Here is a 26,777-nt window from a genome sequence, read left to right as displayed (position 1 = left end):
AAATGTATGCCGTATTCTGAACTAAATACACAAGCGCAGATTCATCATTACACAACAACAACAGTGCTAATGCACACATAACTCCACCCAGATAAATTTTACCTTGGTCGCACACGAAACATAACTTTCAAAAGAAAATTAAAACAACTTTTCCATTTGATCTGGAATGAACAGATTTTGGCATTTTTTGTCGTTTCTACAAAATTTCGTGATCATCGGCTGGATTTATGTGCCAACTGTAGATGAAGTACATCAGATTTCAGCAGTGACAGAGCAGCGTACTGTTGACATCTGCAAGTGTTTTTCTGTTCTTCTACTGAATGTTTGAAATCATAATGTGGGAAAAATATGAAGACTTTCAACTGCAATAGGGGGCCTCGAGTGGCCGAGTGGTCTAAAGCGCTCACCGTTACAGATCACTGCCATCTCACCTCTGTCTGCGTGGGTTCGAGTCTCAGGTTCAACCTATGTGAGTATGTGAGAAGGCTTGCTAGTAGCTTCACGTGGGTTGGTGGTTCTTTCCGGGGTTTTTCTGGGTTATTCCTCCACCATTAATACTGGCCGCCATGTATAGCCTATCTTGTGCTGAAAAATGGCGTTAAACCCCACAACAACAACAACAACAAACTGCAATGATCAAAAAGACGCTATGGTATATAATGTTTATTTCATTTTGAGTGCAGTAAGGAGGATGTAACTGCACTTGGAATATAGTCAAAATTACAGTACAATTTCGAAATGTGTAATCAAGATTGAGAACCTAAGACATGGATGATGTAATTTGGATTTACAGAACTAAGAAAGCACATTTTGAGAAAATTCAGGATGTAAAACTGTAAAGCTGAAGAAGAATGTTATTTGTAAGGACCCTGTCTGGCATCTACAGCTTGCCTAAATCTGAAACATTGTATCAAAAACGTTAACGTGGAATGTGCCAAAGCAGCAGGCATGTGTCCACAAAACATCTGGTTTAGTTCATTCAGTTGGTTTACTTCATCCACAGACAAATAAAATAAATCAAAAGTGCTGTTGTTTGCGTCCATTGTTTGTTTACAATGGAACATAGTTCTATTATTCATGTGAGTTCAATATCAATTGCATGCGAGTTCAATATCGTAAAATACTGAAAAGATTCTGAGAAAAAAATGAGCATATAATAATAAATTGTTACCCATTTGAGATCCTCCATATATGATACTCCATACAAGTATATATCATACTGCATACAAATATATATCATACTGCATACATGTAGATATCATACTGCATATATGTATATCTCATACTGTATAGAAGTTTATTATATGCTCATTTTTTTCCCCATTAATTTTACATTGTCAGAATCATTCAGTATTCCCCGATACTGAACGTACGTGACAATACACATACAGCATTCACGTGAATAAAGGAACTACTTTCTATTGTAAACAAACAATGGACGCAGACGCCAACTCTTTTGATTTGTAAATAAATCATGTACACTCACATTAGAGGCTCTTTACGTTGTGGTTGTTTAAATTTGTTTCTGAATGAACTAAAACATGTTTCATGGACTGCAAAAAACCCCAGCTGTTTTGGCACATTCCGTGTTGATACAATGTTACGGATTTAGGCTAGCTACATTATATAAAAGATGTAAGATAGGTCCTTACAAATAGCAAACAAGTGACAAGGCATATACTGTCTTCTTTAGCTGGTGATAAGAATGGCAAAATAAAATATACTTACAGTTTTACATCCTGAATTTCCTCAAAATGTTTTTTCTTAATTCTGCAAATCCGAAGCCATGTCATAGGTTTTCAATCTGGATCACACATTTCGAAATTGTGCTGTAATTTCGATGATAAGTGCAAGTGCATCCTCCTTACTGCACTCAAAATGAAATAAGCATTAAATTCCATAGCGTCTTTTTGATAATTGCAATTGAAAGACTTCATATTTTTTCCACGTTATGATTTCAAACATTCAATGACAGAAACAGAACCACATCTGCAGATGTAAACACGCTTCTCCTGCTCCACTTCAATCCGATGCATTTCATGTATAATTTGCACAGATGAATCCAGTCCAAAATCACAAACTTTCATCGAATCGAAACAAAATACCAAAATATATTCATTCCAGATCAAATGGAAAAGTTGTAGCAATGCGCATTCATTCACAATATGACTGCAAATTTCAATTTAAACTAGAGATGTCATTTTCTTTCGAAAGTTATAACAAGCACGCAACTAAGTTCACATTTATCTGGGCTGAGTTATGTGCGCATTAATAATGATGTCAATGTGTAATGAAAAATCTGCGCTTATGTATTTAGTTTGGAATACGGTATTCATTCATTTACATTGTTTCTTGTAGTGTATTTTGTTTATATAATTAAACCTTAGGTAGAATAAAAAAATGAGCATATAATAAAAAGGTTACTGCATTTGTATGGGAAAATATGAACTCGTTTTGTCAGAAGGATATACTGCACTCACAAGTTAGTGCAGTATTCCATCCCAAAACTCGCTCATATTTTCCCATACAAATGCAGTAACCTATAAATATATCATACTACATAACAGCATTATCATATTGCATACATGTATATATCATACTACATATATGTATATATCATACTGCATACATATATAGATGATACCATACACATGTATATATCATACTGTATACATGTACATGTATGTATATATATCATATGGCACACATGTATATATTATATTGTATAGAAGTGTATATCATACTGCATACATGTAGATATCATACTGCATACATGTATAGAAGTATATATCATACTACATAATAGCATTTATCACACTGCATACATATATATCATGCTGCATACATGTATATATCATACTCCATACATATATAGCACATACCACATGTATGTATATATCATACTGCATACATGTATACATCATAATGCATACAAGTATATATCATAGTACATATGAGTATATATCATTCTAAATACATGTATATATCATGATGCATGTCTGCATATATCATAATGCATACAAGTATATCATACTGCATACAAGTATAAATCATACAGCATAAATGTATAGATCATATGACATACATGTATATATCATACTGCAAACAAATATATATCATACTGTATTATATATTATTCAATATTTTTGAAAATGTATTCTCTAACACCTAATTTACTCAAACATTCTGACTTGAAATATTAATTTTAGCTGGGACAATATTTTTACACTATCAGCCAAATGAAATGCAAATAGTAGATGCAGTAGGTGCACCAAGATATACCTGTGCCCAGTTTTCTAAAGTGACAAGATGCACTAAGATTTTTAAAAAGCATCTGTAATACTGATTGTGCTGTCAAAATAGAGTACATGTTTGTAAAAAATATCACAATGCCACAGCTTGCAATTAGCAGCATATATGCATCTGGTATGCAGAAAAATGTACTCAACTGCATACAGACTTGTTTAAATGCATTTGAATTACACAGTACAATGGACTTAAACTGCATATAGGCTTGTTTAAATGCATTTTAATTAAACAGTACAATGGACTCAAACTGCATATAGACTTGTTTAAATGCATTTGAATTACGTAACACTTTTAATGTTAAGTATTCAGTTCAAAGTTGCCTGCATGATTCTGCTGCAAGCACTGTTTTATGATGGCATGCTTGATAAATATAAGGTATGCTATCACTCCAAGGTCAGGATATTTCATACACAATCAGCCCAAAGTCAGGATATTCCATGCTATCAGTCCACGGTCAAGATATTCCATGCTATCAGTCCAAGCACATGATATTCCATGCTATCAGTCCAAGGTCAGGATGTTCCAGGCTATCAGTCCAAGGTCAGGATGTTCCAGGCTATCAGTCCAAGGTCAGGATGTTCTACGCTATCAGTCCAAGCACATGATATTCCATGCTATCAGTCCAAGGTCAGGATGTTCCAGGCTATCAGTCCAAGGTCAGGATGTTCTACACTATCAGTCCAAGCTCAGGATATTCCATGCTATCAGTCCAAGGTCTGGATGTTCCAGGCTATCAGTCCAAGCTCAGGATGTTCTACGCTATCAGTCCAAGCTCAGGATGTTCTACGCTATCAGTCCAAGCTCAGAATGCTCCATGCACATTTGAAATGATAGTACTTGATCACTGCAAGTACATTCACTCAAACAGAGCCATATAATCGAATCCTTCCTAAATCAATCTTGGTATCTAAGCTGTTTGATGATTTCAAAAAATGTATGATTAATATCCTGATGACTAGGATTCAGTATGGTGTGATGAGTTGCAACATTTTGTTTTATAAAGTTCACAAAATTTGTTCTATCAAATTTCAATAACAGTACCATAAACGACACATTATATGTCTGGTCAGTGTTTAATGGTCCACTATGTAGATAAATGAAATTTGTGTACAGAAACCACTTGTCTTTTTTTAGCTACAGTGACCTTTACCTTTTACCTTATGACCCCAAAAATGATTTCTTCCTCACCCCAAGCGTAATCCATCCACAATACTTGGTCCAGTCTGTAACACAGAACTAATGTTACGGTGCAGAAACCATTATTTTTCATCGAGTGACAGTGACCCTGACCTTTGACCTTTTAATCATGAAATCAACAGGGTTCTTCCATACCCAAAGTGTAAGCAGATAACTCAGGATGTGGTGGATAACCACAGATGATTGAAGAATTCAAATTATTGTGCAAAAACCATTTTTCTTTCCCACACAGTGACCTTGCTCCTTGTCTTCAATATCAAAAGTGTTCTTCCTAACTACAGTTGCAACCTATCTACAAAGTTTTGTAACTGTAGTTATTGGACAATTTGAGTTATGGAAATGAAATTGATATCAGACAGATGGATGTACATTTACTGGGACTGATTGATAGCATAATCACAAAACAAGCTCATCCTTATGGCAATGACTAATGGACAGCATAATAACAAAACAAGCTCATCCTTATGGCAATGACCAATGGACAGAATAATACCAAAAGAAGCCCATCCTTATGGCAATGACCAATGGACAGCATAATAACAAAAGAAGCTCATCCTTATGGCAATGACCAATGGACAGAATAATAACAAAAGAAGCCCATCCTTATGGTAATGACCAATTGACAGCATAATAACAAAACAAGCTCATCCTTATGGCAATGACCAATGGACAGAATAATACCAAAAGAAGCCCATCCTTATGGCAATGACCAATGGACAGCATAATAACAAAAGAAGCTCATCCTTATGGCAATGACCAATGGACAGAATAATAACAAAAGAAGCCCATCCTTATGGCAATGACCAATGGATAGCATAATGACAAAACAAGCTCATCCTCATGGCAATGAACAATATATAGCATAATAACAAAACAAGCTCATCCTTATGGTTGTTGTTGTTGTTATAGGGTTTAACACCATTTTTCAGCACAAGATAGGCTATACATGGCGGCCAGTATTAATGGTGGAGGAAGAACCAGGGAAAGGGAATGATGCTCTACTTTCAGAAATGAATTTTCAGGAATTCAAGTTTCGAATATTTCTTCTATTTAACTGTTGAAACCATCTCTGATAATCTTAAACAACAAGATTGTCAAATTAATCAATGTGGCAGCCATACTGGATGTAAGTTCTACACCATTTTTATTTATAGCAAACCAGACACAATTTATTGGTTAAAACTCCATGCTGATATGACCATTCATTCAAAAATATTAATGACAAGATTTTGAATATTTCTACAATGGCTGCAATATTTGATAATTTATTTCCCTAAAATAAAGTGAAAATGAGAGAAAAGAACTTACGGGATTGCAAATTAAATCCAAAACAATCCACGAATTACAGGCACATGTCCTAGTAATTTAGAATCCTGAATAAAACACAGTACAAGTCCCAAAGAAATCCAAAAACTGAAGGTCATGGCATGTCTGTTATAGCTGATAATGGGTTGAACTGTTAACAGTCTTTTATTGAATCAGAGTAATATAATTCCAGATTTAAAATCAGTATAAATTCCAGTGAATGTCTCTATCCAAGAATTCTGTCAGAGCACATTTCTATTTCCAGAGAAAATATTCACCTGAATTCAATAATTTGAAGGAAGAAAAAGATTCATCCCAACTGGACACAACACAATACAACCTGAAAGTACTAGATGTTGAAGCACAAATGACCAAGTCCTCACAATTACAAGATTATATAGTTCTCTACTTGACCTCAGGTCATAATTAGCATTTACTAAAACAACCATTACCTAATTGAAAATAACCTTCTAGAATGATCCTGATATTTACAAAATCAAAACCATAACCTGTATTACACCCAGGAAATTCCAAAACTTTGATCCAAATAAACATATTTATTTATTCTATTAATAATGGTCCCGATATTAAGCCCATACACACAATGATTTAGCTATGTATTAGTTGTTTACAATGAATAAAATAAAAAAAGTAAATTTGGGTCAAGCAAAAATGAACTCAGTTTTGGACAAGGTCAAATCCAACATACAATGCTACATTACAATAGCATGTAATGAAATAAAAAAAATAAAAAAAATAGCTGTTGATAAGTAAATGTTCTCCGTGGTCAGACTCATAAGGATGTGCAATAGCTGTTGATAAGTTAATGTTCTCCGTGGTCTGACTCATAAAGATGTGCAATAGCTGTTGAAAAGTAAATGTTCTCCGTGGTCAGACTCATAAAGATGTACAATAGCTGTCGATAAGTAAATGTTTCCACATCAAAATGATGCCTAAAGTACTGTAAATATTAACACTGTAAATGTTAACAATGTAAATGTTACACTGTAAATATTAACACTGCAAATATTAACACTGTAAATTTTAACACTGTAAATGTTAACATTGCAAACATTAACACTGTAAATATTAACACCATTTAGAAACTGAAGGTGTAGAAATGCAATATAACATGTTCATAATATTTACCCATTTTATTACCAACCTTACATTGGGAAACTGAAAGAAAATGAGATCATTTCCTTTGCAAGATGCTGAAGACCAACAACAAGTAGAGATATTTTTAACTGTTTACCATGCTATTCTGACATAGACTTCAGGTGCCCTGGGTTTTTTAATCACCTCACCAGCAAAATGTACAGAGGATATAGCATTTTGCCTGTTCATTTGTTCATTACGCTTCAATATTTTGGACCCTATTTGATAAACACTTTAAAAAAATTAGTTATGTTTGTGCATCTCCTGATGGATAACTTAGTCATACCAAAAGTATCTCATGGAGGGTAACTCAGTTGTACCAAAATTAGTTTGAGTAATTTTATTTTTGTACTTACAGAGATTTGTTTGTTACTTCCTCTTTATATTTACCCTATTATATCTAGATTAATCAAACTTCCTCTTGAAACTACACTGATAAATTTTTGTATGTTGATACATCTAGATTAATCAAACTTTCTCTTGATAAAAACTACACTGATGAATTTTTGTATGTTGATACATCTAGATTAATCAAACTTCCTCTTGACACTACACTGATGAATTTTTGTATGTTGATACATCTAGATTAGTCAAACTTTCTCTTGATACTACACTGATGAATTTTTGTATGCTGATACATCTAGATTAATCAAACTTTCTCTTGATAAAAACTACACTGATGAATTTTTGTATGTTGATACATCTAGATTAATCAAACTTTCTCTTGACACTACACTGATGAATTTTTGTATGTTGATACATCTTAATAGATAGTTTACTAAGGTAGTATTTTGTTTCCTGTACATGGTGGCTTCGATCATAGCTTCAACTCACAACCAGAGAGTAACATAGTTATTCCTGCCGACCTAAAAAAGGGATTGGTAAACAGTTGCCCTGAAGGTCACATGGGCACCTGAAGTATGTGTGAGAAGGGCATGGTAAACAGTTGCCCTGAAGGTGATAAGGGCACCTGTAGTTCATGTCAGAACAACATGGTAAACATGCATACACTTGATGACTTTTCAATACAAGAACAGGAAGATGCTTTTCCTTAATCGACCAAATTTTTTTCATAAAATCAATTACATCTCAGAAAAACAACAACATCAAAAGAAGGAGTGAAACAAATATCAAATAAAAATTCAGTGCAAGTTCACTGCACAAAATGTAAGAAGTGAAAAAGTCATATCTCTGTAACCAATTGCTTGTGTAAAATAACCAATGTCTTTGTCTTGCTGTCAATAAAAGGAAGACAAAAGCTGATCCAGGATGGATAATAGAAAACCCACTGCAGCCACTCTTTCACATTTTGCAACATTCACAACAGGTGTCAAATTCAAAATGATTGAATATTAAATAATTACAAGGAGTCTGACTTGTGAAGAAGTGAAAGTGGACACCCTCCTTAACATTGCACCTTACATCTCCCTCTTTTTTCCCAAGCTCAAATACAGGGCTTTCCTCTCCTCTGTAGGCTGCTAGTAGCTCCTGGTACAAGTAGCTGAAAATGAGAGTTAAATCAGAATTCGATTTGCAGTATTAATTCTGTAATAGAAGCACAGCTGCCACTGCCACCAGGGATCAAACCAATTAAATGCACAGCTGCCACTTCTACCATGGATCAAGCCAGGTAAAGCACAGCTGCCACTTCTGCAAGGGATCAAACTAGGTAAATGAAGCACAGCTGCCACTGCCACCAGGGATCAAACCAGGTAAATGAAGCACAGCTGCCACTTCTACCAGGGATCAAACCAGGTAAAGCACAGCTGCCACTTCTGCCAGGGATCAAACCAAGTAAATGAAGCACAGTTGCCACTGCCAGCAAAGATCAAACCAGGTAAATAAGTACAGCTGCCACTGCCACCAAGAATCAAACTGGATAAATGAAGCACAGCTGCCAATGCCACCAGGGATCAAACCAGGTAAATGAAGCACAGCTGCCACTGCTACCAAAGATCAAACCAGGTAAATGGGCATCACAATAAGACACAGACACAAGAATAAAGGGTCTGGTTCATTGGTTAGTTTTGTAATGACACTTTCAACAATTAATGGACCTGATTTGTTGGTAAGTTTATAATGACACTTTCAACAATTAAAGGACCTGATTTGTTGGTTAGTTTTAATGGCACTAATAAAACACATCAAATGATCTGTTACGATGGTTTGAATGGCACTTATAAAACACATAAAATGATCTGTTATTTTGGTTAGTTTGAATGGTACTTATAAAACACATTAAATGATTTGTCATTTTGGTTAGTTTTAATGGCACTTATAAAACACATAAAATGATCTGTTATTTTGGTCTGAATGGCAGTTATAAACACATTAAATGATCTGTTATTTTGGTTTGAATGGCACTTATAAAACACATTAAATTATCTGTTATTTTGGTTAGTATTAATGGCACTTTCAACGCATTAATGGATACTGAGGAAATGGGAGTTAAGAATCTTTCTCATGAAATACCAAGGAAGCTTTCCTGGTGAGGGCAGGCATTAAAAAAATGCAGCCCTTGGATTACAAGTCTGAAGTTCAACCAAATAAGCTCCTGAAGGTTCTGGACCTGCAGAGCTAGTTTATAAGTGGCCTCATGTACCTTTGAATCCTTCACTCCTCCAATATTCTAAGATTCACCACTGTATCTCACACAACAAATTCTACCCTTGAAAGCAGTTAAAATATTCTCACACATTCCATTGCTACCAACAACTAAGGTCAGTTCCTGGGACCATTGTAACTAGAACAAAGAATAGCCACTGTCAAAGATCAAACCCCAGTCCTCTTTTTCACTGTGGCATGAGACTACAATGATTCAGACCAGCTAGGCTGGTCTTGAAAGTGGCCTCATAAACCCTTGACTATGACAACACAAATATCCCATCCCCAACTGGGTTATTTTCTGTCAGACCAAGAACTGGATGAAATGTTGTCTCTGTCTCTCTCTCTCTGATGCTGAGGCTTTGTTTATAAATTATTGTAAAATCTTATACAGAATTGGACATTTTTGCAAATTTGAAACAACATATCTTGGAACTGCAATACATATCACAACAAGATCATCTTGCTTAGTTTTGTTATGTTTACTTCCTTTACAAGGCAGTCTCACAACAAGTTGATATACTTGTTAGCTCCCAAGGAAAACATTATAATGTGGGAGTACTGTATATGTATCATGTATTCATGTAATAAGGCAGTCTCACTATAATGCAATATACTCTATTGTTCCCATGTCCAGTGTTACATCATCTGTTCCAAAACTTAAAGAAACTGTTGAATTTGCCTTTCCAACCCACAATGTATATTAAAGTAAAGAAGGTAAATAACACACTTATTTTATAATTAACTAAATGAAATTTACCTTGCACTATCATGTATTCCCTTTTTTGTTGTTTTCCCAAGCAATTTTAATATAAAAGACACAAAAGTATCTGCTATACAAACTCCTCATGGTCCTGTAATGTAACACATACATCCACAAACTGTATAACTTAGTTCAGTCAGAAACAATGACAATGTTCATTGATGGAAATCTAGATGAACAAAAATTATATGAAAAACATCACAAAAAAAAGAAAGAGTGAGAGAAAAATAATAAATTGTTTGAAGTTGTCATTTTACTTGATAATATATCCATTAAGTAATATAGCTGCATTTATTCTGCACTGGTTTTGTCTTTTTTTCCTATTTATCTATTTACCCACCCAAGTTTTGCTTTTTTAATTTTCCAAATTGCAACTCCAACTCCTCCTTTGAGGACTGTGCTGATCTGCAAACTACACCCTGACTTACAGCAGGTGATTTGCAAACTACACCCTGACTTACAGCAGGTGATTTGCAAACTACACCCTGACTTACAGCAGGTGATTTGCAAACTACACCCTGACTTACAGCAGGTGATTTGCAAACTACACCCTGTCTTACAGCAGGTGATTTGCAAACTACACCCTGATTCACAGCAGGTGATTTGCAAACTACACCCTGACTTACAGCAGCTGATTTGTAAGAAAACACCCTGACTTATAGGGGGATCAAACAGAAAGTAACTTTTCGCATTCCTAAAAAATGGAAGGAGGTGTCAACTTACAGCTAGGTTGTCTTGTAAGCAACTATAAACAGCAATCCTTTTCACCAGATAAACATCAATATTATGTTTATAAAGGTGTCCAAAAACTTACAACTAAAGAAAAAATTATTTGTCCCAGAATATACAGTGCAGAGGAGAATTACTTTAGCAATTAATTTATGGTGTCCCAATATATTTTGGGAAATACAGTATTGGAAGTTAATAGTTAGGCTAGACATTCTATATTTTGCAATTTATTCTGTATCATATTTCAAATTTAATTATTTATATTTATAGTTGTGATGTCGTTTAATTAATTTTCTTTGCTTGTTTTGGTTCCAAAGCCAGTCAGGTGATTTTGATGTGTCTACAGGCTTAAACTATGTAACAAGGTAAAACCAAAACAAGCATTTCATTTTCAAAATAGAAATTAATTTCCCGCACATGTAACAACAAACAAAATAAAAGAATTAAAAATAACTTACAGTATATGAATTCCTAGAATATCCTAAATTATACTATCAATTTCATGCTAATCTGGAACTGTCCAAACATATTCTGAATAAAGACTGTGATATGTTTATGTGCTAGCACCACTAAAGAATCACAATTCTGAATCCAAACTGTTTTATTTCAAGGTAATCCTGTGAGAGGAAAATTTCAATGAAATCCTTCAAATTTCACATAATCCCACAGAATTATTTGTACGTTCAAGTCCTTGAATAATTTTTTTATATAAACCAATAGATATTGACTTTAAATTATTAAATGTTTTCCACTCTGCTATTCCAGTGAACAATTATAAATAAATCACTATTTCCTCTCTCTTAAAAAGCTTGCATAGACTGAAGAATAATCTACATAATGCTTGTATTCTCTATATATAGTCTCTACATGTGCACCAAATCAACAAAATCTGAAACACTAAAAGATTCTTAAACACTTAAATCATCTTCCCCATGCAAAATACCTTGGACATCGACAATACTCTTTTCATTTATTATCCAATCTGTCAATAGGGAGCTTGTGATATATCCACAGTACAAAGGTACACTCTAGAGTCATGCTATGTTCACAGTACAAAGGTACACTCTAGAGTCATGCTATGTTCACAGTACAAAGGTACACTCTAGAGTCATGCTATGTTGACATGACCTCCATTCCAATCATGCATGATATATCCACAGCACAAGGTACACTCTAGAATCATGCTATGTTCACAGTACAAAGGTACACTCTAGAGTCATGCTATGCTGACATCACCTCAATTCCAATCATGCATGATATATCCACAGCACAAGGTACACTCTAGAGTCATGCTATGTTCACAGTACAAAGGTACACTCTAGAGTCATGCTATGTTGACATCACCTCAATTCCAATCATGCATGATATATCCACAGCACAAGGTACACTCTAGAGTCATGCTATGTTCACAGTACAAAGGTACACTCTAGAGTCATGCTATGTTGACATCACCTCAATTCCAATCATGCATGATATATCCACAGCACAAGGTAAACTCTAGAGTCATGCTATGTTCAGAGTATGATATATCTACAGTACAAAGGTACACTCTAGCATCATGCTATGTTCACTGTATAAAGGTACACTCTTGAGTCATGCTATGTTCATAGTACAAAGGTACACTCTAGAGTCACGCTTTGGTGACACGACCTACATTCCAATCATGCATGATATATCCACACCACAAGGTACACTCTAGAATCATGCTATGTTCAGAGTATGATATATCTAGAGTACAAAGGTACACTCTAGAATCATGCTATGTTCACATGACCTCCATTCCAATCATGCATGGCATACTTGACTGAAACAGTTGTTGACCTGACCTGGTAAAATCTGCCTTGACTCATGAATGGAATTTTTACAATGAATGGTACAATACACATGCAACATGACCTCTGCTTTCAAGTGTTTGAATGACCAATCATAATAAAAAATACTGTCAATAACCCAAATTACTATGTTATAAACTTAATAGATGACAGATATCCAGGCAGATTTGAACGATGGAAAAACCTAGTAATCAAGATATGAATCAAACAAATATACATTCAACATTAACAATGCAAAGAAACCCTGCCTCAACTATGCAACCTGAATAATAAATTACAAAACTCTAACAAACTGTCTACATATTGTTATGTATATTTGATTTAATTAATATCTGATTTAATTTAATTGTTTGTTTGTTAGTTTTAATTTTTTTTTATTCCATTACATGCTACTGTAATGTAATTTTGTTTACTGGAATTTCATATTTTCCAGAAACTAGTCTGACCTGACTTTTTTTGTAAACACCTAATAATAGAACTTTGTATATAAAAGCTGACCTAGTTCCTGACCTTGATACAGATTTAGTAAGAGTTGAAGTAAACAACTTTTTTAAATTTTTTTTATTCATTCTTAATGTGTGATTTACAGAGTGAAATCAAGGCTGTACTGGGAGTGTGTGATGTAAAGCTTCTAGCTTGTTCTGGAAAGTGATCATGTGACCCTCATATGGGAAACTGTTTTGCATTTTAAATTAGTGTATAACCTTTTTCTATAAAGAATTTAGTCAAGGTGGTGTTTTTATCTGTTGTGACCAGTTGGAGTTAAATTTTAATTTTTCTTCAAATTATTTGGTTTCTAAGAGATTAATCCTTTTTCCTGGGAATATTTAAGTGCTCATACAGAATTCTTGGACAAAGACATTTATTGAAATTTTATTTGGAATTCAAAACTGGAATATTATTTTCTGTGGTTCACAAAGAACTGTTGACACATCAGTGCTATACTGACTACAGTATACGTCATCGCCTTCCATTTCGGATTTTTGTCTGGACTTGAATTCAAATTCATTTTGACATTTTATTACTAGGACTTCTAATTTTTAATTATTGGATTATTTTTGGATTTGATTCTTAAAACCGTAAGTTCTTTTCCTCGTTTTTACCTTATTTTTCTATGGAAATAAATTATTTGTTAAATTTTACAAAGCTTGTTGTCTTCACTTTTTTCTTGTTACTGTTTATGACAGCCTAAACACATAATATCAACCTATAAAAACAGACTTCATTTTCAATGATTTTTTCAAATACTTGTGTAAGCATAAACATTGATCAGCTTTGACTGTCCTCCCACAATCTGAGAATTGAAATGGAGGAATATGGAAGGAAAAGAATCAGTAGAAGTGAAAGATATTGTATGCTCTGTGCCAACCATGATATTTAAGACGAGTGCCATTTTTCTTAGTATGTTCTGTGTATACTGCTTGCATATAAACCTAATTCTAAAGTACTTCTGGAAAAAACCAGCCATGCAAAGGTACAATGAAATGTTAACTTCTAGAAATAAGAAAATAACATGTTCAATAGCAGAATCTGTTAATGAAGCATTTAAAATTTAGAAATAGATTATTAGTTTTAGAGTAATTACTTACAAAGATTATGCATATTTGTCCATCCTCTCCTTTTTCAGCTTTTGATAATTACCCTGCTCAGCTTATATTTTAAGTTGCGCATACAGCATTTGATAAAAACACAATATTAGAAATATGATTATTATAAGCATGTAGATGTTTATGATAATAAACTACTGAATTCAACAGAATTAAAATTCTTTGTGGAAAAGAGACTTACAATGACACATTAAATTCTTAAAAATATTCCTATTCTCTCTAAAAAAATATTTCTCCATTACCACAGAAATCCTCTCCTAGCCAAAACTTCAGCATGGCTGTCATTCAGCACTTCTCCTGAAACACAAAAGTATGGAGGAGAGAGGTGCAAAATATACTGGTACACAAAGTTGAGACTGTTACTAAATATACTGGTACACAAAGTTGAGACTGTTACTAAAAATACTGGTACACAAAGTTGAGACTGTTACTATATATACTGGTACACAAAGTTGAGACTGTTACTAAAAATACTGGAACACAAACCCGAGACTATTACTAAATATACTGGTACACAAAGTTGAGACTGTTACTAAATACACTGGTACACAAAGTTGAGACTGTTACTAAAAATACTGGAACACAAACCCGAGACTATTACTAAATATACTGGTACACAAAGTTGAGACTGTTACTAAAAATACTGGTACACAAAGTTGAGACTGTTACTATATATACTGGTACACAAAGTTGAGACTGTTACTAAAAATACTGGAACACAAACCCGAGACTATTACTAAATATACTGGTACACAAAGTTGAGACTGTTACTAAATACACTGGTACACAAAGTTGAGACTGTTACTAAATATACTGGTACACAAAGTTGAGACTATTACTAAATATACTGGTACACAAAGTTGAGACTATTACTAAATATACTGGTACACAAAGTTGAGACTGTTACTAAAAATACTGGAACACAAACCCGAGACTATTACTAAATATACTGGTACACAAAGTTGAGACAGTTACTAAATATACTGGTACACAAAGTTGAGACTGTTACTAAATATACTGGTACACAAAGTTGAGACTGTTACTAAATATACTGGTACACAAAGTTGAGACTGTTACTAAATATACTGGAACACAAACCCGAGACTATTACTAAATATACTGGTACACAAAGTTGAGACTATTACTAAATATACTGGTACACAAAGTTGAGACTGTTACTAAATATACTGGTACACAAAGTTGAGACTGTTACTAAATATACTGGTACACAGAGTTGAGACTGTTACTAAATATACTGGAACACAAACCCGAGACTATTACTAAATATACTGGTACACAAAGTTGAGACTATTACTAAATATACTGGTACACAAAGTTGAGACTATTACTAAATATACTGGTACACAAAGTTGAGACTGTTACTAAATATACTGGTACACAAAGTTGAGACTGTTACTAAATATACTGGTACACAAAGTTGAGACTGTTACTAAATATACTGGTACACAAAGCTGAGACTGTTACTAAATATACTGGTACACAAAGTTGAGACTGTTACTAAATATACTGGAACACAAACCCGAGACTATTACTAAATATACTGGTACACAAAGTTGAGACTGTTACTAAATATACCGGTACACAAAGTTGAGACTGTTACTAAATATACTGGTACACAAAGTTGAGACTGTTACTAAATATACTGGAACACAAACCCGAGACTATTACTAAATATACTGGTACACAAAGTTGAGACTGTTACTAAATATACTGGTACACAAAGTTGAGACTGTTACTAAACATACTGGTACACAAAGTTGAGACTGTTACCATATATACTGGTACACAAAGTCGAGACTCTTACTAAATATAGTGGTACAGAAAGTTTAGACTGTTACTAAATATACTGGTACAGAAAGTTGAGACTGTTCCTAAATATAGTGGTACACAAAGTTGAGACTGTTACTAAATATACTGTTACACAAAGTCGAGACTCTTACTTAATATAGTGGTACACAAAGTTGAGACTCTTACTAAATACAGTGGTACACAAAGTTGAGACTGTTACTAAATATACTGGTACACAAAGTTGAGACTGTTACTAAATATACTGGTACACAAAGCTGAGACTGTTACTAAGTATACAGGTACACAAAGTTGAGACTGTTACTAAATATACTGGTACATAAATGTTTAAGTTTTAATCAACACTTGATATGAAACAGTTCTATATTAGCCAAGTCTTTAACTTATATATAAGAACATGTATCTTAAAGCCCATTGCTCAGTGTCTATGAATATATATATGAAATATAAAATATACATCTTTATCTACCAACCTAGATTTAACTCTACACAGACATCAGACATTAAAGCATGTATGTTTACATTAATTATATATCAATCTCTATATTTCCACATTTATTGCACCATGTATATATGTAAAATGATATCACACTCATACAAACATTTCCTTCAAATTAAGTTCCCTAACCTTTCTAGATAAAGAAATATGCAAAATGTATACATGTAGAATTATATCTAACAGAATGTAAGCTCCCTTATCTTTACACTCTATAAATAGAAATCTGTGCCATGTCTATGTGGAACTTGTACCACACTCTAATGAAATATTTACTATATCTGTGTGGAAACTTAGATGACACTCAAATCAAAATTTGATATATCTGTGTGGAAACTTGTACCACGCTCTAATAAAAATGTTACTATATCTGTGTGGAAACTTGTACCACACTCTAATGGAAACAACTGCTATAACTGTGTGTAAACTTGTACCACACTCTAATGGAAATAGGGGCCCTGAGTGGCCAAGTGGTCTAAAGCGCTCTCCGTCACGGATCACTGCCATCTCACCGCTGTCTGCGTAGGTTGGAGTCTTGGGCTCGGCCAATGTGGATATGTAAGAAAGCTTGCTGGTAGCTTCTTGTGGGTTGGTGGTTCTTTCCGGGGGTTTCCCTGGTTCTTCCTCCACCATTAATACTGGCCGCCATGTATAGCCTGTCTTGTGCTGAAAAATGGCGTTAAACCCTAAAACAACAACAACAACAACTAATGGAAATAATTACTATATCTGTATGGAAATGCACACTCTAATGGAAACACATAAAAAAACTGAAAGGTCAGGGCCCGAATGCCAAGCACATGATTGAAGCATTGCTACAAAATGAGTGATCCTGACCCCTAAGGTCAAAAAGTTGAGCCAGCATGTCAAAGATATCAGTCTTATATTCATGATTCATCCTAAGTATGAAGAAAACTAGTCAAGAAACATAGGAAATATAATGAAATTAAAAAATAAAATAACCTGACTGCAAATTTTCTATAAATGAAATTGACTCCAAGATCAGAAGGCTAAACGTGCTTGTCACAGAAAGAGTTGCCTCTGTGTCATAATGAGTTATTCAATTTATAAACAAAATCAATTAAGGGGTTTTGGAAATATAAATATTAATTTACTTTGACTGTGATATTGATGTGCAAAGGTCACAGAGTTGAGCCAGCATGACAACGAATGAACTTAGCTTCATGATTCACCACAAGCATGAACAAAGTCCATCCAAGGAATTCAGAAATATAAAGCAATAAAATTCAAAACCTTAATGCATAAAAAAATATAACCATTGACCCTTTCTATGGGCTGCTGCAATCCGAGTTTTGATAAACAATGATCCACAGTAAATTTGCTTTATGCATGATTGTGTTTGCAGATAAAAAGCTGGAATGACTATAGTCCTAAAGAAAATTTAAACAGTACAATGTACTGTCACCAAATACAACAGCTGACCAATTATACTTGTGGATCATTAGAGACATGGACAATTTTGGTTGTGATGTAATACAATATGTTTTCATTATGCAATACTTACCCATCACTACCAAGAATAAATGGGAAGTACTCACTGTTCAGGGAGAAGTCTGTTATAAAATATTGAGGTTTCACTGGGCCATACTTTGTGCCACAACAATAGGTCCCAGAGAAAACAAAATTCATATGATTGTTGTGTATGGTGCAGTACCTCCATAATGGAAGGGAACAACATGCTACTTGGGCATGAGGTAAGCAGTACACCATCTCTCTCTTCAGAGGGACCACACACTGCCCTGTGCATGAAGATTGACAAACATCTCCCTCCTGGGGGAGGCAACTGACTCCTTGAACATTCAGTCCCTCCTTCTTGAGCAGCCACACAGGTAACAGGTGGAGAAATGCACCAATGCCAAAATTATGCCATCATGAAGTAATCCAAGGAGAAGTGATTCAGGTTGGACAATGAGGCAGCAATGGTTCGAGCCTCATGGACTCTAAAAATCCCAAAGACAGAAATGGATTTGTAGTCTCAATTAAACCAGAGGCAACCTGTGTCAATAAACAAGTTCCATCTTCTTGCAGACATTAGAACAAGTAAAACATAGTCTTGAGTTGAAGGTCACTCAATGATTCAAAGGAGGTCTTGGTTAAAGACCATTTAAGTGTGTTAAAATTGTAACTGTATAAACCCTTGAAATTTGATACTGAACATCTTTTGTTTTTGAAAGAACAAAAGAAAATCAGTCATGGAAGTTACAACAGAACAGCTTGGATCAATATGTTTCCTACTGCACCAATCACAGAAGATTCTCCACTTGGCATCAATGACTTTGGATGTCAAGGCTCTCCTGGCTGGCAACCCAGCCCAGTAGTTTCTTCTGGTGGATAGATCACTTGAGATAAAGCAAACAAGACGGTGGAGACTGTGTGGGTTGTAGTGTAGGAAGGAGCCTCCATGTTGTGAAAAATTAAATATAAAAAAAAAATTCATCAGTTTGGTCACAGGGTCTATAGTGCTACTGCATTATATCTAGAATTGCATTATCACAAAGCTATTAAAAGGGCCGCTGTATAGCACAGGGCAGCTGTATATAGCACGGGGCAGCTGTATAGCACAGGGCAGCTGTATAGCACAGGGCTAGATAGTAAGATGGCTAATCTGCCACAACAAGATGACTTGCTAATGGAAATTGTTCATCTCAGATAAAAAGATGGCTAATTTGCCTCAACAAAAAACTTGCTGAATGGAAAGTATTAACTGCTCCCAGGGAAAGTCAAAGTCACTGATGTGTATTTAATCAACCATAAACAAGCAAAAAAAACCCCGCTAATTTGTACACAATAAAGCTAATTTGTACACAATAAAGCTAATTTGTACACTATAAAGCCAATTTGTACACAATAAAGCTAATTTGAACACAATAAAGCCAATTTGTACACAATAAAGCTAATTTGTACACAATAAAGCTAATTTGTACACAATAAAGCCAACTTGTACACAATAAAGCTAATTTGTACACAATAAAGCCAATTTGTACACAATAAAGCTAATTTGTACACAAAAGAGCTAATTTGTACACAATAAAGCCAAGTTCAGATCATATTCAAGTTCTCTATAACCAGAGTCTGTCCAGTCTGTACCCAATCTGCATCTGCCACCAACTTGTATTAAATCCAGTAAATTTTTACATCTTTTTTCAAGGTATCTAACATATAAACTCTAAAATAACTTCACAAGTTTCTTAATACATGTACATATATGACACTTCCCTGATCATCTGGAATGTCCACCACCCCAAGCTCTGAATTCTGGTCAAAGAAAGTAATTTGTTGTTGTTGTTGTTGTGGGGTTTAACGCCATTTTTCAGCACACGATAGGCTATACATGGCGGCCAGTATTAACGGTGGAGGAAGAACCCGGGAAAACTCCGGAAAGAACCACCGACCCACGAGAAGCTACTGGCAAGCTTTCTCACGTACCCACATTCGCTGAATCCTAGACTCAAACCGCCGCAGACAGAGGTGAGATGGCAGTGATCCGTAACGAAGAGCGCTTTAGACCACTTGGCCACTCGGGGCCCCAAAGAAAGTTAGTAAAATTTGAAATCTTCACTAAGTTAAAAAAGAACATCAATATTTTGTTTTACATGGAAATTCTTCCTGAAATTAAGATAAAATCTCACTGAAAGCTATTAGAAGTATCACATGTATATATGTATGCAGTAGCTTTTTTTCCCTATACAAGTACTCATAATCCAGACTTCAAGGTTTGATACACACCCAGGCCTGCCCAGGTTGGCTGCCTCAGTGTGTCCTTGGAAAAGGCAGATAACTCCTTTTTCTCTGCACGATATTGTCAATAAAGACCTGAAGTGCCATTTTAAATAATGCAACCAACCAGCCAATATTCTTATACAAATATGATATCTAAGTTGATTTTTATTTAGAGCTGCATTGGAATTTCACAATACATTCGATTTCACCAACCTGTTTTGCTCATCTTGGATTTACCAATACATTTAGAGCCAGTGCCAAGGGAGACAACCTGCAAGTGATATTCGTCACCCACAGGGTAAGAGATCACAACTCCTGCTAGAAGGGTCCATTCTCTGCCCTTTTGGGGCTTTCCTTTCTTGGGCAGTCTGTCATACTGAAGAAAGCAGGCTCTGGCCAACTTGTCAGGGAAACAAGGATCACTCTTCCACATCCTGAAAGCTGCAAAATAGTTAACTTGATGAAAATTCTTGTTTATAAATCATTGTATTATGGTAGCAATATAGCCAATTGATCACAAGTACTAAAATTATTAACATACAATTCACTCCATAATATTAAATTTTAATATCCAACTAATGAGCACCAATAAAAATTTTTATTACAGACACCTTTGGAAAAATTATAGTTAGATTAAGCCTTTCATAATGGTAAAGTACTTTTTTACCTAAAGTAAATATAACTGAATGACAAAGGTAATGGTGTTTTAGACTCATATGAATAAAAGAGCATTCCTGATGGATTTTTATAAGCTGATTGAATGCAGTGCAATTCTGACTGGAAATAAGCCAATTTGGGACCAAGTCCAACACGCTGAATGCATTATGACATGGCAAATATGCTGAACACATACAAAGTGTCCTTGCATCTATATATGTTTCTTTTGTCTTTGTCCTCTGTAATGCTATTGGCTGTTTTTTTTATGACAAGTAATACCACTGGCTGGCTTTATGAAAAGTAATCCTACTAAATGGTTTTTATTACAAGTAATCCTACAAACTGATTTTTATTACAAGCAATATTATTAGCTGGTTTTTAATACAAGCAAGGTATGACTGCTATATTTCTTTTTTCTTTAACTTTTGTTCAATTGTAAATCAAAATGTTAAAATAATTCAAGAAAAATGGCATTAATATGAATGATTTTTCCCTTCTTCATGTGATAAGTGCAGTCAACTTAACATGCTAATCTGAATTGGCCATTCAAGCAAACCGTCAAGATCAGGTGAAGCAAGTTTTCTAGAATATGGGAAATAAAATAATCTCAAGTTCCACTGACCACATTCAGCCAGTTCTAGACAGAGTATCATGAATATAATTTGGTAATTAAAGTTTCCCATAGGTTTTAAACGTACTGAAAAACTCAGTTTGAATGTCCAACCCTACATATCCTTCAAAATAATAGTCACTAATTGCTGAACACTTATTAGTTATATAATAAATATTATTTCCATGGCATCATGGTCAATTCATATTTTTTCCATGTCATCTTGGTCCATTCAGAATACCAGTATTGCCATGTCATCATTGTCCATTCAGTTTATTTCCATGTGATCATTGTCCATTCAGATTATTTCCATGTCATTACAGTCCATTCTGATTATTTCCATCCCATCATTGTCCATTCAGATTATTTCAATGTCATCATTGTCCATTCTGATTATTTCCATCCCATCATTGTCCATTCAGATTATTTCCATCCCATCATTGTCCATTCAGATTATTTCCATCCCATCATTGTCCATTCAGATTATTTCCATCCCATCATTGTCCATTCAGTTTATTTCCATGTGATCATTGTCCATTCAGATTATTTCCATGTCATTACAGTCCATTCTGATTATTTCCATCCCATCATTGTCCATTCAGATTATTTCAATGTCATCATTGTCCATTCAGATTATTTCAATGTCATCATTGTCCATTCTGATTATTTCCATCCCATCATTGTCCATTCAGATTATTTCAATGTCATCATTGTCCATTCAGATTATTTCTATGTCATCATTGTCCATTCAGATAATTTCCATGTCATTACAGTCCATTCAGAACATTTCGGGGCCCCAAGTGGCCGAGTGGTCTAAAGCGCTGTCAGTTACAGATCACTGCCATCTCACCTCTGTCTGCGTGGGTTCAAGTAAGATTTGGCCAATGTGGGTATGTGAGAAAGCTTTCCAATAGCTTCTTGTGGGTCAGTGGTTCTTCCCAGGGTTTTCCTGGGTTCTTCCTCCACCATTAATACTGGCCGCCATGCATAGCCTATCGTGTGCTGAACAATGGCGTTAAACCCCACAACAACAACAACAACAACATCAGAACATTTCCATGTCATCATGGTTCATTCAGTAATTTCCATGTCATTACAGTCCATTCAGAGTATTTCCATGTGATCATTGTCCATTCAGAACACTTCCATGTCATCATGGTTCATTCAGTAAAATTTCCATGTGATCATTGTCCATTCTGAGTATTTCCATGTGATCATTGTCCATTCAGAATATTTCCATGTCATCATTGTCATATTCAGATTATTTCCATGTCATCATTGTCCACTGAGATTATTTCCATGTGATTATTGTCCATTCAAATTATTTCCATGTGAACATTGTCCATTCAGATTATTTCCATGTCATCATTGTCCATTCAGATTATTTCCACGTCATCATTGTCCATTCAGAATATTTCCATGTCAGCATTGTCCATTCAGATTATTTCCATGTCATCATTGTCCATTCAGATTATTTCAATGTCATCATTGTCCATTCAGATTATTTGTATGTAATGTCTGTCCATTCCGATTATTTCCATGTCATCATTGTCCATTCAGAATATTTCCATGTCAGCATTGTCCATTCAGATTATTTCCATGTCATCATAGTCCATTCAGATTATTTCAATGCCATCATTGGCCATTCAGATTATTTTTATGTAATGACTGTCCATTCCGATTATTTCCATGTCATCATTGTCCATTCAGAATATTTCCATGTCATCATTGTCCATTCAGATTATTTCCATGTCATCATTGTCCATTCAGATTATTTCAATGCCATCAATGTCCATTCAGATTTTTTGTATGTAATGACTGTCCATTCAGATTATTTCCATGTGATCATTGTCCATTCAGATTATTTCAATGCCATCATTGTCCATTCAGATTATTTCCATGTCATCATTGTCCATTCAGATTATTTCCATGTCATCAATGTCCATTCAGATTATTTCCATGTCATCATTGTCCATTCAGATTATTTCCATGTGACCATTGTCCATTCAGAATATTTCAATTTCATCATTGTCCATTCAAATTATTTCTATGTCATCATTTTCTATTGAGATTATTTCCATGTCATCATTGTCCATTCTGATTATTTCCATGTGACCATTGTCCATTCAGATTATTCCCATGTGACCATTCTCCATCCAGATTATTTCCATGTGACCGTTGTCCATTCAGAATATTTCTATGTCATCATTGTCCATTCAGATGATTTCCATGTGATCATTGTCCATTCAGAATATTTCCATGTCATCATTGTCCATTCAGATTATTTCCATGTCATCATTGTCCATTCAGATAATTTTTAATGTCATCATTGTCCATTCAGATTTTTCTATTTAACGACTGTCCATTCAGATTATTTCCATGTGACCATTGTCCATTTTAAAATACATGTATATTATTCCAACACATGATGACCCAGTGATACTGCCTGTATACAGCACACCACCATCTGGTGTAATTTCTAAATTGATGAAGTTAGTGCAAGAACTCTATTTACAACAAAACTGTATGATGACATCAGTGTTGTTAATAGACAAGTTAAAACCACGACAGACTGTGCTCGGCTCCTGAAGGAGTCCTATACACACTAGCAGAGTGAGATAAACAATGGGTCACAGAGTTTCATCTGCAGAAATACATTTTTCTCTATGCTTCAAGGTCAGCTTGCCATCACACAGAGACATTAGAGTTTTCTCTATGATACAAGGTCAGCTTGCCATCACACAAAGACATTACAGTTTTCTCCATTCATCAAGGCCCAGCTTATGATTTCACATATTTATTAACATGACCTTTGCTTGAAGTATTGAACTGTACCAAAACCATGGAGTTAACGTGTATGTGTGTTTGAAGTGTTGAACTGTACCAAATATCATGGAGTTAATGTGTATGTGTCCTTATGTGTTTGACTGTACCAAATATCATGGAGTTAATGTACAATCCAAACTCTCTTGTAAATCATCTTGATGGCAAAGAGCATGCTGGGATTTTTACAGAGAAATTTGTTTTTGACTTTATGATTATAGCAATCCTTCATGTTAGAAAATTAGCAGCTGTGTGCTGAATGATGTGTGTTGTATATTGCTGTGCTGTATGCTATGTTGCTGTATTCTGTGTGCTATAAGCTGTGTTCTGTTATATGCTGTATGCTATTTGTTTTGTATGCTGAATACGTTGTATACTGTAAGCTGTATAGTGTGCTAAATGTTGTGCGATGTAGGCTGTGTGCTGATTATATTGTTCTGAAAGCCGTGTGCTGTATCTTGTGTGCTGAAAGCTGTATGATTTTGTTGTTGTTTGCTATATGTTGTATGCTTTGTTGTATACTGTAAGCTGTGACATGGGTGCTGTATGTTGTGATATAAGTTGTGTACCGATTATTCTGTTCTGAAAATTGTGTGCTATATGTTGTGTGCTGAAAGCTGTGTGCTGTATGCTATGTTGTGTGCTGAAATCTGTGTGGTTCTGTTGTGTGCTGAAAGCTGTATGTATTATTTCATACTTGAAGTATCAATGGTTTAATACCACTGTGTATTAATTAGTAAGGTAGTATGAATTAATGCACACCGCTGTGCATAACCAGATACTGAAATGGATATAACCATACTTCAAACACTATTTTTTTTTAAAACAGACTGCTTTAAATGCAGTATCTTTCCAGGACAGTACCATGTGGAACTTAATTCCAGCATCATGAGGGAGCTATCCTCTTATCTCATTCTAAGTCAGGGCTCCCAGATGCATAGCAAGTCAAATAAAATTACAAAGTGATGTCAAGATGAGTTTTGTTCTGCTACTTCAATAGAAGCCAGAGTGGGTATCTATATAAATGAAAAGCAATTGGGCATACTACCTTTCTGCCATCTTTTTTCATTCTTTTAATTTAGTTCTGATATGGTTAGAGCGAACCCAGGACCTCCCGCTTCCAAGGCGGACGCTCTAACCACAACAAAAAAATGAAACAAAAAACAAAAACATGCTGACAATATTTAAGGAAGTAAACAGTATTAAGTATTCAAGACTGTTCTTGTAGTCGAAATAGTTGTTTTAGGAGCATTCTTAAGATGATGTGCCATCAGGCAAGGGCACTAGGTCTCGTTACAAAGAAAACTGGGATTATCCGTCAATGAATCGATGGGTCGGGTCTAACCTGTAACAATATACAGGTCAGACATCCCCATCCCTCCATTCATTGGGTCATACTCCCAATTTTCTTTGTAACGAGCCCCTGTATATTGTTACAGGTTAGACTACCACCCGTCCTCGATTCATTGACGGATACTCCTAAATTTTCTTTGTAACGAGCCTCTGTTGCATAGGTGTGAGTCTATCTTCCACGTTATTAATTTATGCTACACGCAATAGGGGAAAAAAAAGCAAAAAGAATAAAGATGATGAAAGAAAGAATGATCGCCCTGCTTGTTCGAGTAAAAGGAACAAATACGTGACAAATTGCAATAACATCTTCCTCGCTTTTTTCATAATTTTATACAAGTCTCTAACCTATTAAGCTCACTCCCATAAATGTTTTGGTACTTATAAATATTTAAAAATTTTTAAATAGTTTGTATTATCATTAACAAGGCAGAAATACCGTGTAAAATTGAAGTTTAAATATACGTTGGGAGTTGTCAAGGGACAAGACTCTGTACGGCGAAATTGATGGAAACGAGTATGACTAAAATACGAAATAGAAAAATGAAACGCAATGGAAATAAAATACGCAGTGGAAATCAATTAATTGTATAATAATACGTTTTTCGTCACTATTTAAACTAAATATGATTTCTGGTGAGAAATTGACATCAAAATAAAAAAAAAGAATACTTACTTTAAGCAATTCTGCAATTTACTCAAAGAACGTTTAACTTAAACCTGACCGACCTGCTGTGCAGTGGTTCAAATCATTATACGAAATGGAGAT

The 26,777-nt window shown here is 34.7% G+C and overlaps 1 protein-coding gene across 4 annotated transcripts in view; it reads right to left on the bottom strand.

The window, feature by feature from the left end:
• Positions 1 to 26,516, bottom strand: part of LOC149787272 (tRNA-specific adenosine deaminase 1-like) — a 44,905-nt gene extending 18,389 nt beyond the window's left edge. The window contains exons 1-4 of one of the 4 annotated variants that reach the window (XM_089977794.1): positions 26,448 to 26,516; positions 20,782 to 21,009; positions 14,747 to 14,801; positions 8,334 to 8,470 (exon numbers count right to left, since the gene is read on the bottom strand). In XM_089977794.1, coding sequence (XP_089833920.1) covers positions 8,334 to 8,470; positions 14,747 to 14,801; positions 20,782 to 21,001 — 412 coding nt within the window. In that variant the 5' untranslated portion in view covers positions 21,002 to 21,009; positions 26,448 to 26,516. Of the gene's footprint in view, positions 1 to 8,333; positions 8,471 to 14,746; positions 14,802 to 20,781; positions 21,010 to 25,522; positions 25,668 to 26,107; positions 26,258 to 26,447 lie in introns of those variants that run through there. The other 3 variants (XM_089977797.1, XM_089977796.1, XM_089977795.1) reach the window with 3 other exon arrangements.
• Positions 26,517 to 26,777: the final 261 nt, after the last annotated feature.

Source organism: Sinohyriopsis cumingii, chromosome 12 (genome assembly GCF_028554795.1).
Source record: "Sinohyriopsis cumingii isolate HCF-2022 chromosome 12, ASM2855479v2, whole genome shotgun sequence".
Classification (NCBI taxonomy): domain Eukaryota; kingdom Metazoa; phylum Mollusca; class Bivalvia; order Unionida; family Unionidae; genus Sinohyriopsis; species Sinohyriopsis cumingii.
Note: the sequence above shows the minus strand (reverse complement) of the source record. Positions and strands in the feature narration are given on the sequence as shown.